This window comes from Peromyscus eremicus, chromosome 1 (assembly GCF_949786415.1).
Source record: "Peromyscus eremicus chromosome 1, PerEre_H2_v1, whole genome shotgun sequence".
Taxonomy (NCBI): Eukaryota; Metazoa; Chordata; class Mammalia; order Rodentia; family Cricetidae; genus Peromyscus; species Peromyscus eremicus.
Genome location: NC_081416.1, coordinates 173,723,747 through 173,748,425, shown reverse-complemented (window position 1 = coordinate 173,748,425; position 24,679 = coordinate 173,723,747). Strand labels below are relative to the sequence as shown.

Sequence of the window (24,679 nt, the reverse complement as noted above, 5' to 3'; positions counted from 1 at the left end):
CGGCTCCTGGTGAAGGTCATGTAGGCACGTGGTTTGCATCTGTAATCCCAGCCCTTGGAAAGCTGAAGTAGGAGGACTTCATTTGAAGTCAGCCTAGGCTATAGAATGAAACCCTGTCTTAACAACAACAACTAATATAACAAAAATGATTAAAAATAGGGTAAGAAACCCATCCCTAACCCAGAAGCCATTTCCAACTGATTAACTGCTCACAAATGAAAAACAGGTTTTCTCTCCTGGCGTCTCAGTGGGTGTACAATCCACTCTTCAGAGCAGACCCCACGCCCAGCAGCAGACGGTTAACACAAAATGAACTCAATGGCATTTTTGGAGGTTCTCTCTCGATGCTTTGTCAGCCCCACCTGACCCCACCAAGTGCTCTCCACATATATGGTGGTTTCTCATTCTGTGTTGTTTGTTTTGTCCTGTTCTGGTCTGTTTTTATTGTAGATTATTATTTTTTAGATGCTTGTTTGTTTTCTAATGAAAGAAAGGGTGAAGAAGTGGGGAAGAGAAACTATAATTAAAATATTGTATTAAAAACAAAATCTGGCCGGGTGGTGGTGGCGCCCGCCTTTAATCCCAGCACTCGGGAGGCAGAGCCAGGCGGATCTCTGTGAGTTCGAGGCCAGCCTGGGCTACCAAGTGAGTTCCAGGAAAGGCGCAAAGCTACACAGAGAAACCCTGTCTCGAAAAAACAAAACAAAACAAAACAAAACAAAAAAACACAACAACAACAACAACAAAAAACAAAAAAACAAAAACAAAAACAAAACCTGACTGGGCGGTGGTGGCACATACCATTAATCCCAGCACTCAGGAGACAGAGGCAGGGGTATCTCTTTGAGTTTGAGGCCAGCCTGGTCTACACAGTGAGTTAGTGAGTTCCAGGGCAGCCTGAGCTACATAGTGAGGCCCTGTCTCAAAACAAAACAAAAGAAATCTGTTTTCAGTTAAAATAAATAGGGTAAGGCCATGGTTTCCTGGTTGGGAACCTTACAGTGGAGGACATGCCAGGAGGCCGTAACTGGGTGAGTCACCCAGGAGTGTGGTGCAAACTGGCTACAGTTCAGAGCCCAAATCTGACTCAAACCCTGGCCTGGATGCCAATCCTGTCTCAAGCACCCAGAAGCTGTGAACCTGGGCTAGTGACTCAGAAATGGGTCCATGCGAAGGGCCTAGAGCTACTCTGACCTGCAGGGAACCTGAGCAATGGGGGCTGTCTGCCTGTCGGATGGGTGAAGCCACAGGGACTGCAGTGAACTAGTCAGTGCTGGTTTCTAACCCAAGAGCTGTTTCAATGGCTCTGCCTCCACGGCTGATCTGCAGCCCCGAGTTTAAAATCATTTGCTGCGGTGTTTCAGCAAGCAGTCTGTTTAGCAGAAGGCAGCCACGGGAGGGAGGATGGGTGATTGACTACAGAAGAATGCATGAGAACCACGAGCACGGCTCTCTCTCACTTACTAGAATGAGTGCACCCCTTCCTTTCGGACGCAAGCATGCCTAGGTCCCTGTAGGTACCCTGTGACACAGACACAGCTGTGTCTCTTTTCATCGGGCACCTGGGTAGCAGCAGTGATGGGTGTTTCCTTTCCTTCTTCCCTGGGGTAGTGACGGAGCCGTTCTGACACTCATTTATGCCCCTCCCTGGGAAAGCTCACCCTCCTGCGGCCTCTTGAGTCACATGCCCAAGAGAGGCCTAGATGGTTCCTGACCTGTACTCCTTCTCCCTTCCCACCTGATTCTTTGCCGGGTCCCTGCATTCATTAACACTGAGGAGCACCAAGTGTCTGGTGGGAGGACCACAAAGGGAGCTAAAGATCTTCCTTGCCAAGTCTGGCCCTGGGCCTATGACACTAAAGCAAGGCTGATTTGCCCCTTCTAAGGTGCTGGGGATGGAACCGAGGACCTCGCACATGCTAGGCAAGTGGTGTACCACTAAGCCGGATCCCACTCCACCACTGCCCTTTTTAATTTGGCCCATACCCTCCTCAGTCAGTACCTAGCATGAAACTCCTCCTGTGGAGGCAGCTCACACCTAACCATATCCAATCAGAATGAAGCTGGTTTGAGCTGTAACTGTCATGCCACTATTGTAGCAACAGACACACCTTGCCAGGCAGGATGGAACTGTAATATGCAGGGTTGAATCCTAGGTGAAACTATTGGTATCTTTCTCCCACAGCAGCCTGCACAGCACCTTTAGCACTACGTAGACTAGCCAGCAGGGAGTTTTCTGCTCAGCTGAGATTCAGCAGCAGGATCTTGTTGAGCCACGTGGGCAATGAAGCATCATGGTGATATCCTGTGGGGTTCTGGGTGCCTCCCTGACCACTAACTGGTAGGGAGGAATCCCATGACTGGCAATGAGATTTCATTTAGTGCCCTGTCTTCTGGGAGACAGAGGATGCGTCTCTCTGCAGGTGTTACAGTGCCCTCAGGACCAGGTGCTTTCTGTGCAATCCTCAGCAGGCATCCAGGCAGAAAGTGAGGCTGGACCTCAGCCCTGCTCTCTGCTCCAGACCCCGTCATGTCTTGGAGCCAGTGAAAGGAATGGACTGGAGCTGTGAGCAGGCACTCAGGGGCCAGATGAACCAAGGTGAAGTCTACATACACACGATGCAGCTGCTAACAGTTGAGTCCTCAGGAGCCCATAAAGAAGAGGAGGGGAAGTCAGGACTATCGGGGACCTTACAAAGACCCTCAGTGTACACAAACCAGGGCTCTAAAAGGTAAAAGAACCAGCTGTAGTGGCACACACTTGAAATTCCTGCACTGGAGAAGCTGGGACAGGAGAATCTAGAATTTGAGGGCAGCTTGAACTATAGAATAAGACCTTGCGTCAGGGGGAAGAAAAAAAAAAAAATCAAACAAACAAAAACCCAAACTAGCCGGGCAGTGCTGGTGCACACCTTTAATCTAGCACTCAGGAGGCAGAGGCAGACGGATCTCTGAGTTTGAGGCCAGCCTGGGCTACAGATTGAGTGCCAGGACAGTCAGGGCTACACAGAGAAACCAAACCAAACCAAACCAAACCACCACCACCACCACAACCCCAAACTAATGAAAAAAGGTACAAGAACTTGCTCTGGTCACAAATCCTGGCAAGGACTCTGATCCTGCTGTCCACCGTCCCTACCCTGGCTGCTTACTGCCATCCGAGGTTCCCCTCAGTGCCGAGTGGAGGTTGCTGACCCTCTGCATGCTTGTGCTCCTGGAAAAGGAGAAGGCTGGGCAGAGGCAGGCAGGCCCAGGTGTGTCTCCATCTTCTCCCATGTGGCACACAAGGATATGACTAAGGCCAGGCCGGGGCTGCCCTCTGCTTGGCTTGGAATGGAAATTTCAGACTATTCTGGAGGCATGATCATGCAGCAAGCTGGGCAGTGTCCCTTCTCCACCAGACTGCAGTTGAACATATTCTGTCTGTCACTGTCACGTGTCTCTGTCCACACAGGGCCTCACATATGTATGTGATTGTAGTGGGGACACAGCATCTCTGAGCAGCTATGTGGACAGACAAGAGAAGGCAATATCCTGAGGTAGTATGGGAACAAGAGTCTACAGGGTAGTGAGGGCCATCTACCCACAACCTGGGCTGCCTCATCTGCCCAGTGGGAAAGGTAGATGAGAAGCCTGCACTGAGAACAACTTCCCTTGGATGACTACACACCGGCAGCTATGGGTCCTTGGCCTGGAATCCTGTACTCAAGGTGGACCTAGCTCTAGGACTCCTGTCAGGAGAAGCCACAGGCAGCTTGTGGAGACCAGATGTACTAGAGGGACTCTGGACAGGGAAGGGATTGGTGGAGCTGGTGGTGGAGAAGAGGAGAGGAAAACATGCAGGCTGGGAACAGTTCCAGTTGGAATGAGGCGTTGGGGAAGAGAGTAACACAAAGGCCTCACTTGCTGCCTTACAACTCTAGCCCCACCTGAAGCCATAGCTCATGATCCTTCCTCCTCACTACTCCCTGCCTCTCCCCCATCATGGGGCTTTCTGCACTTGCAGCTCAGCTTGCTTGAATCTATCTACAGAAAACACCAGCTTCCACCCAGGGAAAGCAGGGACTCAAGTTCCAGCTTGCCAGTTCCCAGCCGTGTGACCTGGGCCTCCAGCCAAACTGTGTCACTCTGAGAGCCTCAGGCTCCTCTGTACCACGAAGAGACAATCCTCTACCTCACTGGTGATTAAGAACACACACCAATACCCAGCAGAGCCTGCTGCACACAGCAAGCAACAATCTGTGAGCTCTGCTGGTGCTTGAGTCTGCACGTTACCTTGACTAAGCTGGGAAGACAACTAGCAAATAAACACACAGATTCCACTTGGTGGGCACTCTTCAGTGGTGCTCACTGAATTTCAATATTGTGAAATTCTGATGCTTACACAACAATCAGACAATGACCTTGATATCTGTTGTGATGGGATGTGGAACTGCATGCAAGCCTGAATACACAGACACAGACACTCTGAGGCAGTAAGTGAAAAGAGCTGGTCAAGTTGCTGTTGCCATGGAAACTTGCGCTTCACTAGGGCATGGCAATCTTCCTCCTACCATGTCCCTCGACACAACTTTTGTATTGCCTGGTGTCTGACTCAGCTAAGTCCACCTTGATCCACTGAGCCCCGTGCTCCACTTGCTGCTTCGGCTGCGAAGTGCCATGTCAGCGGCATCCCCTCCTCCCTACCCTCTTCTGTCAGGCTGTCAAGAAAGGACAGACAAGAGGCGGCCCAGCTGACTAGCAGGGCCCAGAAAGCATACAATGGAGAGGAAGCTATGAGACTCCACCCTTCCCAGGCTGCTGCAGCCACCTTCTGAGCTGTGGGAACCTACAGAGTGGGTGGCAGAAGCGATGGGAGGAAGGGAAGTGGGCCCCCTATCAGCAGCACCCTCTCCTGGCCCTCCCCAAACAAAAAGGTGCCATGTCAGCTGTTAAGAAACAATGGCACTCTGTTGGGTGTCAGTACTCAACATGCCTCTAGGTGGCGCCAGGTCAAGACAAATGTGAGAACTGGGTTTTCCGGCAGCTGGGTACCAACCAGTGCACGCCTTCTGAACCTCCTCTAACTTCCTTTAGAGAGACAGCATGAATCTGAGATGGTCCCCACCCTAAGTGCTGCCTCCCAGCCTTGGTAGGTGGGTGAAAAGGAGAGGCTGGCAGATGCAGAAACAGACCATGTGCAGGTAACCTAGTCCTGCACCCTCCACAGCTGGAATAGCATCCTTAGAGGAGCAGGGACTTGACCTACAACCTCACCACAGCCTTGAGAATACACTGCCTGAATCAGGCAGTGAGCTAGCCCAGGACCACACTCCCCTTTTCTTGCCTGACCTCTTTCTTGGCACTCTCTCTCTGGGCATCTCCCCCCCCCCCCAACCCCTTAAATTTTTATTTTATATGCATTGGTGTTTTGCCTGCATGTATGTGTAAGGGTGTTGGGTCCCCTGGAACTAGAGTTAAAGACAGTTGTGAACTGCCATGTGGGTGCTGGGAATTGAGCTCGGGTCCTCTGGAAGAACAGTCAGTGCTCTTAACTGCTGAGCCACTCTCCAGGATATCTTATTACGTATCCTGGCTGTCCTTCGACCCACAGAGGGATACTCCTTTCAGCAGCTGTGGAGGAATTGCTGTTTCTGGGTCTTCTCGCTCTTTCCCCTGCAAGGGCAAACGCTTCCTTTGGCTAAATAGTAAGTGCCCTGTGGTGGGCAGCTCCAAGAGGTCAGGCCTTTCATGGCACATGACATACCCAGACAATGAGAAAGCACCCCACACAATCCTAGAGCAGTAGAATTCTCAACCTTCCTAATGCTGCAACCCTCTAATACAGTTCCTCATATTGTGGTGACTCCCAACCACAGAATTATTTTCATTGCTACTTCGTAACTATAATTTTGCTACTGTTATTAATTGTAATGTAAATACCTGATATGCATGATATCGGATATGTGACCCCCATGAAAGGGTTGTTGGACCTCTAAAGGGGTCATGAACCACAGGTGGAGAACCGCTGCCCTAGAGACTGCCATTAAAACTAGAGGTTCTAAGTCAGGTACGTTGGCACATGCTGTAATGCTGGCCCACAGGAGGTAGAGGCAGCAAAATAAGGAGTCTGAGGGCACCCTGGGACATACAAGACACTACCTCAAATAAACAAAAAAATCCCTATGTGCTACAGAGCCCTGTGATCTTCCGGCTAAGGCCACTGGAGAGCACCCCCTCCAAACGTAATTTTTTTCTTTTAAAAAAAATTCATTTTTTAGATTTGTTAATTTTTTTTTGTATTTTGCCTGCATACATGTTTGTGTACCACATGTACGCCTGGCACCTCAGAAGTCAGAAAAGGGTGTTAAGATTCCCAGGAACAGGCCGGGCGGTGGTGGCGCACGCCTTTAATCCCAGCACTCGGGAGGCAGAGCCAGGCGGATCTCTTGTGAGTTCGAGGCCAGCCTGGGCTACCAAGTGAGTCCCAGGAAAGGCGCAAAGCTACACAGAGAAACCCTGTCTCGAAAAACCAAAAAAAAAAAAAAAAAAACAACAACAACAACAAAAAAAAAAGATTCCCAGGAACAGGAGTTATGGATGGTTGTGAGCCACCATGTTGGTACTAGAAACAGAACCTGAGTCCTCTGGAATTCCAGCTCCAGAGGTAACTTTCTGAGAGTCTGTTTGGCCTCAGATGACAGGTTTGCTGCCTTACATGAGGCAGAAGAAAGAAAAGGGTCCAGGATAATCTGCTTCAGAACAGCAGCTGCAGCTTTACCCCACAGAGCACACTAGGGCAGACATGGGGAGGTTGGGCACGGTGGAGGGACAGGGATGGCACCCAAGTTAGATGCCAGGCCGGGGGCCCGCAGCTGCCTGGGGACACTCAGAGAAGTGCTCCTGTCAGAAAGGCAGGGCTGCCTAAGCCCCTCTCCAGGGGCCTGTACTCACTGTGCGCTTCCACCAGGTCAATCTGCATGCTGTATGGTACCAGGGGGTCTGGCAGCTCTGAGAAGAAGCTCTTCATGGCCCCCGCCACAGTGTTCACGGTGAAGTCTTTCTCTGCCAGGTCCAGATTGTGGTCTGAAAGCAAGTCAAGAACTGAGGCAAGATCCACCCATCAAGTTAGCAGAAGCCACAAGAAAGCTCACAAAAAGGGTTTCTAGATGCGCCCCAGGGCTGGAACTCTAGAGGAGCTGGCAGCCTGGGTTCACAGACATGACTGGAGAGGTTTCATCCAGATCCCCAGGGTACCTGCTCACCCCACTGGGTTCCGATGAGCTTCAGCTTTCCCCTTACTTCCCCTTCTTGCCGGCCAGGCGGCCACTGCCTCATCCAGATCCTGATGCAGGGAGGAAGAATCCCCAGCGTTCTTCCCAGCTCATGACTCTACTGACCCCTCCTCTCATTTTCCTTCTTTCTCTGGCCTCACTGAATGCTTGATTCCATAGGACTTGTCTACAGATGGACATCAAGTGTCCCTTTCTGGACTACCCGCTGGTAGTCCAGACTCTTACAGGTGCAGTCATGCACGACAAAGGTCCTGTGAGAGAATTCCACGTGGCTTATTGAAGCGTGCTATCTGACACTTGCCCAATGAAGATGTGTTTTCTCAGGACAGTGGCACATTATCACAAGACGGCACTGTCAGCTGGTCCTCCTGTCCCCTCCACTCTGCCCACTCTGGATGCTGACAGCTCTGAGTATTTACTCTTCTGCTCTGGCCTGGTGGCATGGCGTGGGCATTTCTCACATTAAGAGCTTAGTCCCTAGCTGGGAGCCTCTCACACTTGACCTAACTTAGGAGCAGGGCAGCCACACCCAAAGCTGATGTGACTAAGATTTCAGCTTGGGAGTTGAAGCCCAGGTGCCTCAGTTATCTTGAAATGTTGCCTTACTTTCTCACCCACAGGCCATTTTGAGGAGAAATGTGGTTGATATAGACACCTCTGGCTTGTCAAAAAAAATACTGGATCATTAATTCAAATGCTACTACTACCCCTGGTCCCAGACCAGGGAGGCCAGGCCCTTCCAGAAGTGAGCCAGGGCCGGGGAAACCTCTACTGGCGGCTGTGAATGGCAATGGAAACAGCCTTGGCAGGGACAGTATGTTGATGGACCTGGCCCCCCACAGGGGGCACATGTGGCCTCTGTCTCTGAGCCAGGAGCTCTTGGTTCAGGTTCAGGTTTATGGGTGGCAGGAACACCCAGGCCCTGTTGGCAATCCAGCCATGGCATCTGTTTTGGACTAGTGATGTACAGCCAGGCTGCGACTCACCTTGGTCGAACTGTCTTTGCAGACTTTCCATCTCTGACTTGTTCCCGCTGACCCGGTAGATGCCCTCAGTGCTCAGTCCTGTGGAGAAAGAACAGGCAGGTCCATGAACCAGAGCCAGAGAGTGGGACAGGAGCTGACTGGGGAGGCTACAAGGTTCCCACTACAGTGGAGGGCGGGGCTGGCATTGCTTTCTTGTTCGATGCTTCACGTAAAAACTCCATAGTACCGGGCCCCAGCCTCTTTTCACTTTAAAGGTAAGGGCTCATGTAGCTCAGGCTGGCCCTGAACACCTCATCTTCTTGCCTCCAGTTTAGTGCTAGGACTGCAGGTGTCTGCTACTGCATTTGGCTTACTTAACACTTGCTGGGACTTGATGTGCAGACCAGGCTAGCCTCAAACTCCAGAGATCCACCGGCCCGTTTCCTGAGCGTGCAACACCACACTCCACATTTTAATGTACAGTCTTGAGTATTTTACTAAAAAAACAAAACAACAACAAAACCCCCCACAAAACCAAACATATATATGTATGCATGAATAACAATTTTGCCTGGGTATATGCCTGGTACTAATGAAGGCCAGACAAGGGTTCTGGAAAATTAAACCCAGGTCCCCTGGAAGAGCAGTCAGTGCTCTTAACTGCTGAGTCATCTCTCCAGCTCCTTTACCTTTTTCTAAAAAAATAAAAAAATACTTTGTTTCGTGTATGTGTGTACATGTCACATGAGTGCAGTGCCCATAGCATACCGAAGGGGCATTGGGTGCCCTGGAGCTGGAGTTATGAGCTGCCTGACTTCAGGTCCTCTGGAAGAGCAGCCAGTACTCTTAACCACTGAACTGTTTCTCTAGCCTGAGTGTTTTTCTGTTAAAAATAAAGATAAAAAGCAAGGCATGGTGTACACACTTGCAATCCTAGAAGGTAGGAACAGAGGTAGAAGGATCATAGCAAGTTCAAGGCTAGTCAGAGATACATAATGAGCTCTAGGTTTCCATGGCTGACAGAGTGAAACCCTGTCTCAGAAAGCCAGAAAGGGGCTTGGTGAAGACAGATCAGCAGGCAAACGCACTGCCAAGGTTGACAGATTGAGGTTTTGTTTTGTTTTTTTCTTTGAGACAGGGTTTCTCTGTGTAGCCCTGGCTGTCCTGGAACTAAGCAGACCAGGCTGGACTCAAACTCAGAGATCCGGCTGCCTCTGCCTCTGGAGTGCTGGGATTAAAGGCGTGCTCCAGCACCACCTGGCAACAGCCTGAGTTTAATCCCTAGAACCCACTTACCTCCATCCCCAACAAAATAAATAAAAAGGGCTAGAAGTGTGGTTCAGTGCTAGAGCACTTGCTTGCTCTGAGTGGGCTTCTGTCCCAGCGCCAGAGCCACAGAAAGCATAAAGGGAGGCAGGCTCAGAGCACCTCACCTCAGCTGCTGCCTGGCTGGGCACTCAATAAGCTTTTTTTGACCCCAAAGAAATGAAGAAACACCCTCCCTTCTTTCACATACAGGGCATCCCGTGAACTTTTCCTACATAATTCAGTGTGTTCATATATATTTTTTTTTTTTTTGGTTTTTTGAGACAGGGTTTCTCTGTGTAGCTTTGCGCCTTTCCTGGAACTCACTTGGTAGTCCAGGCTGGCCTCGAACTCACAGAGATCCGCCTGGCTCTGCCTCCCGAGTGCTGGGATTAAAGGTGTGCGCCACCACCGCCCGGCCTCATATTTTTATAATATAGTTCTTAGAAGCTGGAGTGCAGCTCAGTGGTAGAGCACAAAACAAGAATGTCACGAACCATGAGCTTAAAGATCCCAGTGTACACAATGACTCCAGAAACAGTTCCATCTTTGATTAGGTTCTCTCAGGCTTCCATAGGTAGAAAGTCTTAAGCAGCATTTTTTCCTGGTGTTTCTGAAGTGCTGGGAAGGAACCGCCCAGGTCAAGTGCTCTACCACAAAGCACCCCCCCATGCCCCAGCCTAGGCCTATTTCTTACTATTCATGCTGCTGATTTTCTTCTGCAGTGCTTCTCATTTTGCACTTGAAACAGGTCTTTGAGTATGAAATGTTTGTTTTCCTACCCCCTTTAATATTACTTTTCTTTTTAAAGAAAGTATTTATTTTTCATCCATCTTCTTTCTTTTGCTCAAGTGTCTGCAGAACAGCTCAGTGCAATGTTGTTCTATCTCAGTCCTCAGTGGCAGGAGGCACCCGTACACTGTCAGGTCAGTGTGCGCGCTGAGGAGCTGCTGTGGTCCGTGCACACAGACACTCTTCCCCTGGTCACAGCCTTTCCAGCTTTGCTTGTTCGTTCTTCTCCATTTCTTCAGGATCTCTGCAGAGGTAAAGATCGAGCATAATCTCCCACGGGTGCTCATGGGAGATAGTGCTACTCATGTGCCGAACTTCTGGGGCCATCAACCACTACATCAGACCCACTGAGTGAGCTTGTTGCACGGGATGGCAATGTCCACACAGCAGGAGAATCTGTGTCACACAGAGTGATAGCAGGCCGACTGATGTAAGACGCCTCAGGGAGGGTCTGGCAGTTGGCCCTGAGATCCGTCACCACCAGAAGTTGTGGCTTCCTGAAATTCCTGAAGGCTGCTTGGATCTGGTAAACCAAGGACATGAAGTCAAGGGGCCAGCGTTCCTGGAGATGCTGCTGCCATCAGAGCCCCCCCTCCCCCTTCTGATTTAGGATGCAGATGCCATCATCTTCCTGTTTGTAGATACACTGCTCCACTTGGAAGCCAAGGCTGCTGTCACCTATTTAGGTTTCTGCTGTGAGGAATTTAAGAAAAGGTTCCTCCACCACTGGCAGGACATCAAAGACTGGATAAGGTGTGAATTTTTAAAAATTAAGACAGGAATTGAGAACAACATTGAGCTGGGCATGGTGGTGTACACCTTTAATAATCCAAACAGTCAGAGGCTGAGGCAGGCGGATGGATCTCTGTGAGTTCCAGGACACAGAGTCACCCTGTCTTGAAAAACCACCAGCACCATGAACAAAAACCCTAAACAAAAATTTGTGTGTCTGTGTATGGGTATGTGTATGTCCATGGGAATTCAGGTGTCCTTGGAGGTCAGACACATCAGGTCCTCTCAAGTTGTGAGCCACGTGGTGTGAGTGCTGACAATCAAACCCGGGTCCTCTGTTCTTTTAGAAACTCATTTACATTATGCGTGTGTTTGGCTTGCATGTGTGCATGTGCACCACATAAGAGCCTGGTGCCCTCTGAGGCCAGAAGAGAGCCTTGGAGGCCCTGCCATCATCATTTTAAAAGGTGTGAGCCACCACGTGGGTGCTGGGAACCAAATCTGAGCCCTCCGTAAAAACTGAAGCTCTATCTGAGACAGGGTCTCACGTACCCAGGCTGGCCTTTACTTATCTCTTGCGTGCTGTATCACCAGAGGCCTTATACATGGCAGGTAAAATCCCTACCAACTGAGCTACATCTCCAGCTTTTTCAGAAAACAATGCTGCCGCCGCCGCCGCCGCCGCCGCCACCGCCAACAATGGCTGCCTTGACGACCATGGTGTCTCACTAAGTAGCCCAGGCTGGCCTTGAGCTCATGGTTATTCTCTTGCTTCCACCTCAGTGAGATTACAGCACATGCCATTGTGCTGGCATTAGTCAGTTTATGATGGACTCGTTCTTCAGTGACTTACAAATGTTCTCAGACACATTTAAACTCTCTACCCATTTCACATCTTAGGTGACACATCACCAGTGTGCAGATGGAATTGGACATATGTTGACAAGCCCCGGATATGTGTCAGCAGTTTCCAGTTTTCAAGAACTAGTCTGAAATCATTTTCTAGGCTCTCTTCCTTGTCCCTGAATATCAGCACCCTTAACAAGGTGATACGATGGAGTTGTATGTCCCAGGATAGAAAGGCACTCTTGGCACTGTACAGGAGCCCAACAGCCTCCATTGGGTTAGGCATCTCCATCCTCTGCACAAGAAGGCAGAGAAGAAACCACACATTGGCTGTCTGGAAACGAATCAGGGTGTGGGCTGCAGCTTCACTACAGGATCATTACAGGGATGGCACATCTGAGAATAAGAGGCTAGCTCTAGAACATCAATTAATCATCAGCTCAGCATTTCCTGTAAGCGGCCTGCCTGTTTGTTTTACCAAACCTCATTTTAAAATAGCAATCCTGCTGCTGTTGTACCCAACGCCATGGCATAATTTAGGAAAGGTATCATTAGCCTAGTGAGCACAATTTATTACAACTACCACTTAGAATCAATTAAAAACAAACAGCACTGAAAGCTGACTGTGCCTATCATGATGGCTAAAAGTGACCAGTAGCTGGCAAATGGGTGGAGACCAGGATGCAGGGTCACTTGACTAGGGCCTAAGACTACACAGAGAACAGAGGGGACTGAGCAGAGTCCCATGCACATACACCAGAATCCAGCAGGGTAAGCTAGGATCATCACAAACATGGATAGGAAATTCTAGGGTGACTAGCTAACACCTGCCAGCAGAATTCTGACTAGTAGTGGCTGGTATGCACTGTATCACTCTATCAGAGAATACCAAATGGAGACTGAGGCACCCTGCCTCTCCTAAGTCTCCAAAGAATCCTCTGTATTAAAGCCCATTTCACCCAGCAGCCTTCCATCTTTTAAATACCTCTAATGGTTTCAAACATTTTCTCTGGGTGCTGGAGAGAGATGGATCCTAGGGGCTGGTTGTGCAACCAATCTAGCTAAAACATCGAGTTCCGGATTCAGTGAGATCTGGTCTCAAAAAATGAGAGCCAAATGAGAAAGACACTTGATGTGTTAACCTCCGGCCTCTGCAAGAGTAAGTTGTGCATGTACGTACGTATGTACGTACGTGTACGTACACACACACACACACACACACACACACACACACACACACACGGAGTTGACAACATCACTATTTTCAGAACAACTGCCATGTACAACAGTCTTGTTCCAATGGATCTAGAGAGCAGAGATATGACTAAGAATGGAAATTACAGGATGGCAAATACTCTCTCAATATATAAAATAACCATTAATAGCCATGGAAGTCATTTAAAGAATGGTCCAGAACTTTTCATTTCCCTCCTTAGTGGATAAGCATCTGACTGGGATGCTATTTAAGATTAGTATCTGGCCCAGGGAGGTGGTACCCAACAATAATCACAATAATGAGCCATGTTCTAAGTGCTCACTCAGAATGAGGCCCAGGCGTTCAGTGCTGGCTATGCATCTGTACAGGAGTTCTCACAATATCCTTAAGGCAGGTTGCCACCAGTTCCACTGCACAGATGGGGACACTGAGGTTAACAGATGAAGTAGCATATACGAGGTGGAAAGCTTCCACAGATATGATCTTCATCAATCCTGCTCTATTCTACCGTTTTAATTGGGTATTTTAATACACTCTGGCTCTCCAGTTTCTGAAATGTAGCCAGCATCAAGAGTAGGGGAGGGTCTTGTATAGAACAGGCTCCAGCACCCTGGTTTGCTTTGGAGGGGAACAACACATTCCTAAATGTGGCTCTAGAAGGAGCCATTCTAGAATTTAGGTCTCTCCACTACCTAAATTCCATAGTATCAATGAAACCAGGGGGCAGTACAGGCAAAATAAAAAAGATGCTTTAGGAATAAAGCTTATTCGGGAAACGCTGTGACTGCTTAAAAAAAAATTACGTTAAATTGTTTATGTGTGTGCATATGAGTGCAGGCGACCCAAGCCAGGTGTTGGGTCCCAGAAACCAAACCCAGGCCTCTGGAAAAGTAGCACACACTCTTAACCACCACTTAAGCAAGCTCCCCAGCCACCCACAATTGCTTTTTCTATGTAACCAAGCCCTTAGGCACCACTAACTTTTTAACCATGGTCACATATGATACTGATTTCAAACAAACAAGCAAACAAACAAACAACCAGCCACGTGTGGTGGTGTACACCTTTAATCTCAGGATTCCAGAGGCAGCTAGATCTCCATGAGTTCAGGGTCAGCCTGATCTACATAGTGGGACCCTATCTTGACTACTGTCCACACCATGAAACAGACAAAACAAAATCTATTCCTTCTTTCAGTAAGAAATCACTACTGCTTTGTCCTTTTGGCTATGACCAAGTGTGACATTGTGAACTTACTAAGTGTGCACATGGCAGGCAAATTACTTTGCAGAGTTGTTAGGCTTGCTCAAAAACTAGTTTGGCTACGAATGGCCCATTTTCACTCCTCAACCTTCCAGTTCCAGAGAGAAGCCAGAGGCATGATGTCTTACAGGAACCCGAAAACTGAGGGGGAGAATCGGCTCTTGACTAATTCCCCTCTCCCAACACAGGGTTTTTCTGCATAGCCTTGGCTAGCATGGAACTCACAGAGATCCATCTGTCTGCCCTGCCTCCAGAATGCTGGGATTAAAAGAGGCACACAGTACCATGCCCTGATTTCTGGGCAACATTTTAATATCCAATGAGCTTTTCTTTCCCCACTGGCAGCCCTCTTGGTCAGAAGTCCTTCTGTGAGGCCCTTAAGAAAGGCTAGTGCACCGTTCCTTCATAACCACCACTTAGTTCTTCTCATTTTCAAAAAACAGCAATGAATCAATACTTCCTCTGAGACAAACTTGGAGTTGCTTATGTTTTTACTTTCTATATTTGGATATATATATATATAATCAGCACTTTAGCTTCTCTCTCTCTCTCTCTCTTTAAAGTAACTAATGCTGTTAGCATGTTAACAACAGACAGGACGGACAGCAAGCGTTACAGTGAACTTGCCTGAGGATTGGTCCTCTGGGGGCAGCAGTAGCTCTTCCCTTGGGATACACACCCACAGTCTGCCACAGCTGCAATCCTGCAGAGGACCTGCTGTGCACTGCCGTCAACTCACCAAACAGGGTATGGGGTGGTGAGGGTTGGGCCCAAACCAGGAGCAAGCAAAAGAGGTACACCCCTTCTCTGGGCACTGAAGGTACAGCAGTCTCATCTTAGCAGAGTGGTTTGTGTTTGGAGTGACTATTACTCTAATGTAGCACTAGCAGGTACGCAAGGGCACAACACTGAGTCCCACTGCCTGGCTCCTCCATCTAGCTGCTTCCATAGTGTGCATTCCTTTTTGTTTTTGGAGATAGTGTCTCATGTATCCCAGTCTGGCCAGAAACTTGCTGTTTAGCAGATGGCTGATCCTGAACTCCTGATAGCCCTGCCACTACTTCCCCAAGTGCTGAGATCACAGACTATGACATCATGCATGACTTTGCAGCCTGTACTTTTTTAAAAATTTAAAAAATATTTATGTATATGAGTGTTTTGCCTTCACATATGTCTGTGTACCATGTATGTGCAGCACCCTTGGTCCAGAAGATGGTGTCAGATCCCTGGAACTGAAATTACAGATGATTCTGAGACATCATGTGAGTGCTGGGAACTGGACCTAGGTCTTCTGCCAAAGCAGCAAATACTCTGAATCACCAAGCCATCTCTCCAGCCCTGTAGCCTGGGCTGTCCTGGAACTCACTCTGTAGACCAGGCTGGCCTTAAACTCAACAGAGACCTGCCTCTGCCTCCCGAGTGCTAGGATTAAAGGTGTGTGCCACCACTACCTGGCTTGTAGCCTGCATTCTTAACAAACCTTAAGAATATGCCTGTAGGCACAGCCTGCATTTTGAAACAGCAGAAAGCACTCAGAAACACTTGGTGCCTGGGTAGGTGACGGTGGAGATGCCTTTACTCCCAGCATTCAGGAGGCAGAGGTAGGTGGATCTCTCCGAGCTTGAGGCCAGCCTGGTCTACAGAGTGAATTCCAGGACAGCCAGGGCTAATTAGTGAGATCTTGTCTCAAAAACAAACATCCAACCAAACACCATCCCACACAAGTGTTCTCATCCAGCAGCACATATACTAAAATTGGAACAATTCAAAGAAGACTAGCATGGCCTCTGCACAAGAACGACACACTGACTCATACATGGTCCATATTAAAACACACACACACACACACACACACACACACACACACACACACACACACGGTTCACATCTGGCTCTGCCTTACAGCTGAGCTGGGCAGCTAAGAACAAACTGCCTGTGCATCCTCTGAGCCTGGAGATCTTCACCGAAATCAAGATAATTGTATCATTAGTAAGTCTGTTAAGAAGGTGTGAAAGCAGGGAGATGGTGCCGCACGCCTTTAATCCCAGCACTTGGGAGGCAGAGGCAGGTGGATCTCTGTGAGTTCCAGGCCAGCCTGTTCTACAGAGTGAGATCCAGAAGAGTCAAGGATACACAGAGAAACCTTGTCTCAGGGGGAAAAAAGTATAAATATTAAGATTATATAAATCAAAGGCATACTGAAATGATACAAAAATGTCAATAACAATCACAGTTAAAATGGCAATAATAATCTAACTTTCAGGTGAAGACCTATATGGGCCAGACACCGTACTAAGCTCTTAACTAGAAGCAGAATGTCAAGTCTTCCCTCCCACTAATTCTGACATAGATTATTGCTGTTGTCATGGGTTTGTAAAGCAGGAAGGTTTTCCTTTGGTTCACAGTTTCATGGTGGAGAAGTGTGGTGGGATTTGTCTGTGGTTCCATTGATGTGAAGCAGCTTGAGTTACATCTTGGAGGATCAGGAAGCACCAAGGGGCCAGTAGATTTCTGTTTTAATTTTTTTTTTTTTAAAAGGGTCTCATGTAGCCCAAGCTAGCTTTAAACTATTTATGCAGCAGAGGATGACCTTAAATTTCTGATCCTCCTGCCTCTACCTTCCAAATGCTGGGACAACAGATAAATGTTACCACATATAACTTATACATTATTTTTATTCTCATTTTTCAGAGCAATAGAATGCTCAGAGAGGCTAGGTTGTTTGCCCAAGGCCACAAAGCTGGCTAGGTGATGGAGCTGGGATGTGGCCAAGCTAATCTGGGTGTATTTCAGCTGATGGAGCACAGAAGCATCATGCTACACCCAAAGAGGGCCAGACTCAAATGGCTACCAGGAATCCCCTCCCCAGTTCTACTTCAGGGGTTCATCTGTACCTAGGGGAACAGGTGCTCCTAGACACCCCTTCTCCCCAGCCAGTCCTGCTTTGCAGGCTTCCTGCTACAGTCTGCAAAGGTCAGCAGGAACCCCACTTGCCTGGTGCACTGGGTTCTCCACTGCTCTGCCTGCTGTGCACCTTGAGCTGCCTGGCCCTCCAGAGTCTCTGTCAGTTGTCCTCCCTCGCTAGGTTCCTTCTGCCAACACCACACCTTTCTCCCGACAGTGTCCCGACAGTGTCACACACACTGCATTACGACAAGCCTTGTATCAGCTGCAGCACTGTAGGCATTTCCAGTGCCATGGTACATCTGGACAGCATGCCATCAATCCCAGGACTGACTGAGGAGGAAGGGCAGGGTGATATGAGGAAGACACAAAGTCCCTGCTCCCAGTTTCGGCATCTGGGTGGGCTTGCTATGAACTGTGAAGCAGGGCTTTTGGATGTGGCTCTGAGCAGAACACAAGCCCTGTGCTCCCCTGATGTCCAAGGGAACACACCCCAGGTCACGAAGTGTGAAAAATGGGTATAACCCACAGTGGAGACAAGCACATTTCTCTCTGAGGAACAGGAGTGAAAGTTCCTAGCCACAGGACAGCTCAGAGAGCCCTCCTATCGAGAATATGAGGTGCCCTCTCACTCTAAGTGACTCCTATCACCATACCCATATGAGCCTAGTGGCACAGGGGTGGTGCCAGCGTGATCATGAGTGGGGACAGTGTACTACTCCAAGGGAACTCATGGATGAACAGACCTGTCAAAGCCACAGTCTCCTAGTACCTGGCTGCACTGAATCACTACACCACTGTCATTGTCTCTACACAGGATGCCAAACTCCCCAGAGCAGCCAGGTGGAAAAGCATCTCAAGGTCATAGACACACGTCTCCAATGCTGCAAGGAGGGTAGAGGTTCCTGATGCACAGTGGCCCATGAAAGGAATCAAAAGTCACCAACCACAGCTCTGGTTTCTAAGGAGTGCTTTTCATAGTCAGAAGCCTCTGTGACAAAAGCCAGGTCCCAGGCCCTGCAATCCAGAAAAAAAAACCAAACTTGTCTATATGTGGCCAGGGGAGGGGTGCCGTCACCTGACTTTACTCCAATGTTCACAGACTTTCTATGGAACATCCCTTGTTCCTGTCGACACTTCAGTTAACTTCGTGGCTAGACATAAGAAAAAAGTTCTCTGTTATAATAACATCACCTCCAAGGTGCAGCACTTATCAACTCTGGGGCCAAACCAGACTCAACACTTCCTATATCCTCTGCACAGACCCGTCCAGTTGTCCAGAGCTCCAGAATAAGAAAAAAGAGCAGAGCAGGCACCAAAAAGGCAGAGCTGGAGAGAAGTGGGCAGCCCAGGCCATACACCACCTTTCCTGCACAGCACCAAGCGATGTCTACAAGCTACTGAATACTGGTTGTCTGTTAAGTGCTGGGCCAGGGTCCCCACAGTCCATGAGAGCCACGAGTGCTTTCCGATGGCTGTGCTCAGCATGCTCCAGCACCTAGAAAAGGTTCAGTGGCTGTGAGAGGAGAGAAGCGTTGACGTGCAGAATTTCTGGGGCAAGAGGAGGGAGGTGGTAGGCGGCAGAAGGCCATCATTCTATCAGCCACCATCTCTTCTGCACAAACATGTGCAGCCTCCACCATCCCAAAGGCCTTCCTGCCTCCCTGAATCTAATGTCTTCATTACTTCACTAGCTGCCATTTTCTGCTCTCCTTCCTGGTTTTTGAGCACAGGGCCATGGCTTGTCTGTATCTGGGCTGTCCCACAACAGGGGCACTGCTCTGAGAGCTTACCTAAGTTCTTGGCCTCTTGGCCCCTTTGATACACTCAGTCTTCCCAGTCAACCTATGTGGGTCTTCAACATTTTTACAACTGGCCTAGAAAAAAAAAAAAGCAACCTAGGACAAGAGGGGATATTAACGCACACAGTGCCCTCCAACCACGGTGTATGAAATTACATACCTTATATTCTAGCATTTTCTTAGCAACGGAAAGGGCACAATGAAAGTGATCACTTGCAGTGAGCTTGTTAGTGTGTCCAGCCTTGTACTCACACCTACTGCAGATGAGGTTTCTTGGCTTAGTGATGCCAAATGACCTGCCCTCCCAACTGTCCACTGTCGCCCCTCAGGTCTGTATGTGAAAAGTGGGAAACTAAAAGACCTCCGCGCCAAGGCTATTGTGCCCGTGTTGCCTACAGAGCATGAGCAATGAGCTGTGCTTGCAAGAGTGGTGCACTCAGGACCCAGGAACGGCACACTGTAGGGTGGCAGCACCTGCCAGCACCCTCCTACTGCCACCACCAGGACTGGCAGGACACCGAACCTTTAGTTCCTGGAAAGTTCAAGTGAGAGGTCGGGAGTGTAACACTCCACCAAAGTAAGATGGAAGGATGAGAGGGAGGGATAGACAGACACCTCAAAAGCCAGGACCAAAGGAATTCCCCAGATTCCAGCTAGATGGGGCATCAGGCCAGCTCTATGAAGGGACACTCATACAGGATAGCCTGCTGTCCCCATGACCCTGCTTGTCTTGTATGGCACAAAATCTCCTCTGTTCACTCAGGGCTGAGCAGGCAGCCTGTCTTTCTGATCTTCCCTAACACGCTGAGGGCCAGGGTAGTTAAGACAGCCAGGCAGAATGGGCCTGTTGGAACTATGCTGGGGACTTGGGCTGACACCCAGACTATTTCTGTCTTGGATGGAAGGCAGGGTTACTTGGTGAGACACGCTCGACTTCTCTTTGGCTGCTGGGCTCTCCGGGCAGCATGCCAGGGCACGCTGTTCTGATCATGAAGGGCACTAGGTCCTGAGGAAATCCTCTAGCAAGGCAGAGTCACAAGCTAAATGAACTCCACTTATCTGGATCACGCAAGAGCTGGCGAGCTGACCGCCTGGATGTGTGGCAGTGAAGAATTTTTGGAATGTAAGCGACTTGTGTTTGCTTCACTTACAAGGAAGCAGAGAAACAGGAAGGTGATGAGGGACAGGTACGCAAAGGTAGAAAAAAAAAAGCAACCTAGGACAAGAGGTGATATTAACGCACACAGTGCCCTCCAACCACGGTGTATGAAATTACATACCTTATATTCTAGCATTTTCTTAGCAACGGAAAGGGCACAATGAAAGTGATCACTTGCAGTGAGTCCAGCCTTGTACTCACACCTACTATAGGCCACAGTGCATTTGGAGGTGACTCTAAGGCAAAGAGCCCCATGAGAAGCAGCTCCAGAGCATGGGCCTGACGGCCTCAAACAGCTCATCTTGAGGCTCTCCCAAACAGCTCTGTCACACCTAGCGAGGTGTGGAGGCTTCCTGGGTTAGAAAGAGCTCTGCTAGTCCAAGACTGTAAATCATAGCCCCATTAGCTCAAAGCAGAGGAAGGCCTGCAATGATTCTCTGAGCAGCCAGTGCCCAAAGGACTCTGAGATTTCTGTTTTCTATGGTAAGAAGGGATTAGTGCGGCTCTGAGAGGAACACTGTCCAGCTCCTGGGAGATTACTAATGTACAGTGAAGCCGCTCGGTGATGAAAAAGCTCTAGAAGGAAGAAGACTATGTTGATGAGGATCGGGCTCCTCCCAGCGCACTTTTCAGTTTCAAGTCATGGCCTCTGGTCTCCTTGTGGGTTCCCCCCAGGGGCTGAAAGAAGCCCACCTCCAAGGTATGGGATGTAGGAATACTGAGGAGAGGCTGGGCAGGGTGTGTAATAGGTGCCTGGTACAGGCTTCTAAATGCTCTGGAAATTTCCTGCTAACGCTGGGAGGCAGGCTCTCAAGCACAGAGGAACTATGTGTCAGGAACAGAGTCCAGTGCTATCTGGCCTGATTCTACTTTCCTGCAAGGCTCTAGGGTTCTACCTAATGCCTTACCTGGCCTCTGATAATCCAAATCATGGGAGGTTAGGAGGGCAATGAATGCCTCTTTCTGGATCTGGCTTTCCCAGTAGGGCAGTAGAGGGGACAGCTCTCAGGGATGTGAGGAGGACAGACTGAGAATCAGGGAACCCGGAGCCTGGCAGGTGAACTCCAAATCAGCACTGGGTATGTGCTGCCCTTAAATGTCCACAGGTGCTATTTTTGTCTCATGCAATAGTCAAGGAAATGGGAACCCAGGGAAACGGAGGAACCTGCTCAGAGCCACTCTGGCCATGTTGCCCGCAGATGCTGCGCTGGCACCTTGTTCACCAAAGGTGCTGTGCAATGTGCTAGGTCCAAATAAAGGGCATTTCCTAACTGGATTGGGCAATCTGGGAGTTCACCAACAGCTGGGAGGAGTCAGTCCAGGCAATAGTTGGCCTTTTGTCCTGTTGTCCCCATCAGGGTGACACTGCAGTTTGCTCTGTTAGTTACAAGGCTGAGAATATTTGCATGTCTAAACTCTTAGCAGCTATTTTCCATTTCATAGCTTGGTGGAATTTTTTGGAGACTAGTTCCAGGAAAAACTAGGCTGGTCTTTTCTGAACTGTGCATCACACTCTCAAGTGCTCCATAATGCTGGACATTTATTTCCCAAGATCGTGTGGAACCTAGTACAGGAGTGTGCTACTGAGTGAGATAAACTGAAGCTGTCTGCAGAGTCCAACATTTCCGGATCAAAGTCTGTATAGATACTTGTATTCATTCCGTTACATGGAGGTGAGATGTGGGAGGTAAAGCCAAGGGCGAATCTGGCACTCTGCTCCAATAGTTACTGTCCCCGCTAACCATGTCTATTGCCAGCATACTCGGTCCCTGACTACATTTTAGAAAGGATGGCACTCAGCACTGCTAGAGGTTGGCTTCGGTAACATGGGGCCTGCATCAGGTCACTGGGGCTCCATCAGGCCGCCCTTCTTGGAGAGCTGTGAAGAGCAAACTACAATTCATAAGCTCAGTCACCCTGACTCCTTCCTCTTGGGTATTCCACAAACACTTTGGCCAGATAGTATGATGGTTCACATTCATTGATAGCTAGACTGGATTTACTATCACCTAGGAGACAGGCTTAATGGAGGTTGAGAAGATCCACTGTGAATGTGGATGGCACCATCCCAAGGAAAAACGCAAGAGGCAAGCTGAGCGTCAGCACTGGACATAACATAGTTAACCGTGTTACACTTCTCATCAAAATAAACTGCTCCCTCTTAAAACTGCTTTTGTCACAGCAATGAGAAAAGTAATTAATACAGTGTCCCTGGCAGGTGGAGACATCCCTTGTTTTTATTACCAGAAAGAAGGATGTGAACATTTTGTAAGTGTGGGCATGGCATCTCCCATGGTGACTTGCAGGTTCAGATCTCCAGAGGCTCACCTCAAACACCTAACCAAAAACACCAAGGTAAAATACACGTGATCAGTCTTCCAAATGAAAGGTGGCAGGGGTCTGACAATCGGCTATCCCCTTGCCCTGCACTATGCTGGGGACTCCATAGAGCAAATGCTTAAGCAAACTCTAAAGAGAGCCCTAGAGCAGCAATACCTTGTAACACAGACCAACACTGTCTTCCTCCCCAGTCTCCAGTGCTCCAAGAAGTGAACAACACCGTGAGCAGGCCTCTTCTCTAAGGATCCATCTCAAATCAAACAAGCAACTGTAGACTCAGTGAAAAATGACCAATCCTAAAGGAAAATATCTATTTATCCTCCATTTACTGTTACTATCAACCAACAATTCAATTCATTTATTCAATTAATTCAAAATATACAACGTAACAGCTTTTTTTTTTTTCTTTTTTCAGAGCTGAGGACCGAAGCCTTGCGCTTGCTACCACTGAGCTAAATCCCCAACCCCTAACATAACAGCTTTCCCTCCCCGCCCTCAGCATATCCAGAAAAATCAATCATTAATTTTACAGCTTTTGTATCAGCCCATGAAGAAACTGTCCCCCATAAGCAGACACTCCAAATCCCTGCTTCCCTGCAGCTGCTACCCTACCTTCTGAATGGATGGGTTTGCCTATTTGGACAGTTTGTGTAAAGGGAGCATACATCCTGGTTTCTGTAACTGGTCTATTTCACTGACTGCACTGTTCAACGAGATTTTAGGTAATCCATTCCATTCCCTCTATGGCCAAGTGACAGGCTAGTGTATGGATGGATGGATGCTATTGTATTTTGTTACCAGGCATGGGTTTGCTAGTTGGGCATTTACTACTCTGGCTATTATGAATAACAACCCTCACACAGTATGTTACTGCTTTCTTTTTCCAGCCTGAGGCAGATATCTTGGACTCTCTTGTTAGCTCCCACCTAGAGGACACTATGTTTCCCACTAGCCTGTCCCAGCTGATTCCCTTTCGTTCTGCTGGCTGGCAGCTACAAGTCTCAGGCATGCCCCCTGTCTGCAATCTTCCCTTACCCCCACACCAAAGATATAGGGCATTTGTTCCCAGCCAGATACTGAAACCTTGCTTAGGACCTTAGTATGATATGCATCACTCCCCTTCTCCTTTTCTATGTACATAGTCCACATTTCCACAGCTAAATAGAGCTTTTGAGGGATGGGGTCTTTTGCATGCTTTACACTATTCAGTCATTCATAATCATTTACTAGAGTCTTGTGCACTTGGCTTGAAGGAAACAATGAAAAGCCAGTCTCTTCTCTCGAGGAACTTAGGGCCTATTGAGGGGACAAACAATAAGGGTCTCGTACACAGAGTGCTTGTAGAGAAAGGTGCAGGGCACAACAGACGATCAGGGGGCTCTGGCTTGGAGGACAGGCCAGAGAAGGGGTCTAGGTAGGACTTTTGAGGGATGGCAGCAGTTCTGATAGTGACCTTAAGTTTGGGGTGAATGAAGAAAACATCAAGGGGCAAGGCTGGACGTGAGAAGACAGCAGACTCAGTTTTGTCCAGGATGATGGAGAACACTGACAGGGGAAGTTGATAGAGGCTCCACTGACGTTAGAAAGACACTGCATCAATTGGGAGCTGGAAAGATGAGACCAGAAGCAGAGAGACCACTCAGTAAGAAGCTATGCTAGTAAGTCAAGGAGACTAAAGCTGGAGGCAGGAACCACGTTCAGGATGCCTGGACCAGGAAGACACAGCAGGACTGACTGACAAAGTTGACAGCTACTGGAGTCATCCCCCGGGTCAACTGAGGCAGGCCAGCAACTTCTCCCACACAGCCCCCTCCTCGAACCCAACTTTTCAAAACCTGTCTTCTCACTGGACATAATGATGGGAGAGTGAGAGAAGAAAAAACTATTTTCCCCAAGACAATCTTTAACAGACCTGTAAGAGTGTAAGCGCCCTGGCACCCTGGTAGTATGGCCATCCTTAGACTCTAAAGAAGAGCTCGCAAAGATCTGAGCAACCCTAGGCGCTGCAGGCTGACCTTCAAAGGATGAGAGTAGTATGTTGTCTCCATCTGCCACCACTGACTTGCACTAGTCCACCTTTC

At 48.8% G+C, this 24,679-nt stretch overlaps 1 protein-coding gene and 1 non-coding gene across 2 annotated transcripts in view; one reads left to right on the top strand and one right to left on the bottom strand.

Annotated features, from left to right (window-relative positions):
- Nucleotides 1-24,679, bottom strand: part of Arhgap35 (Rho GTPase activating protein 35) — a 113,010-nt gene that overhangs the window by 2,793 nt on the left and 85,538 nt on the right. The window contains exons 4-5 of the mRNA XM_059281218.1: nt 8,261-8,338; nt 6,934-7,065 (exon numbers count right to left, since the gene is read on the bottom strand). Of these exons, the coding sequence (XP_059137201.1) occupies nt 6,934-7,065; nt 8,261-8,338 (210 nt within the window). The remainder of the gene's footprint in view (nt 1-6,933; nt 7,066-8,260; nt 8,339-24,679) is intronic.
- Nucleotides 16,118-16,224, top strand: LOC131902875 (U6 spliceosomal RNA). Its single transcript, XR_009377154.1, has one exon. It is a non-coding gene; the product is annotated as a U6 spliceosomal RNA (small nuclear RNA).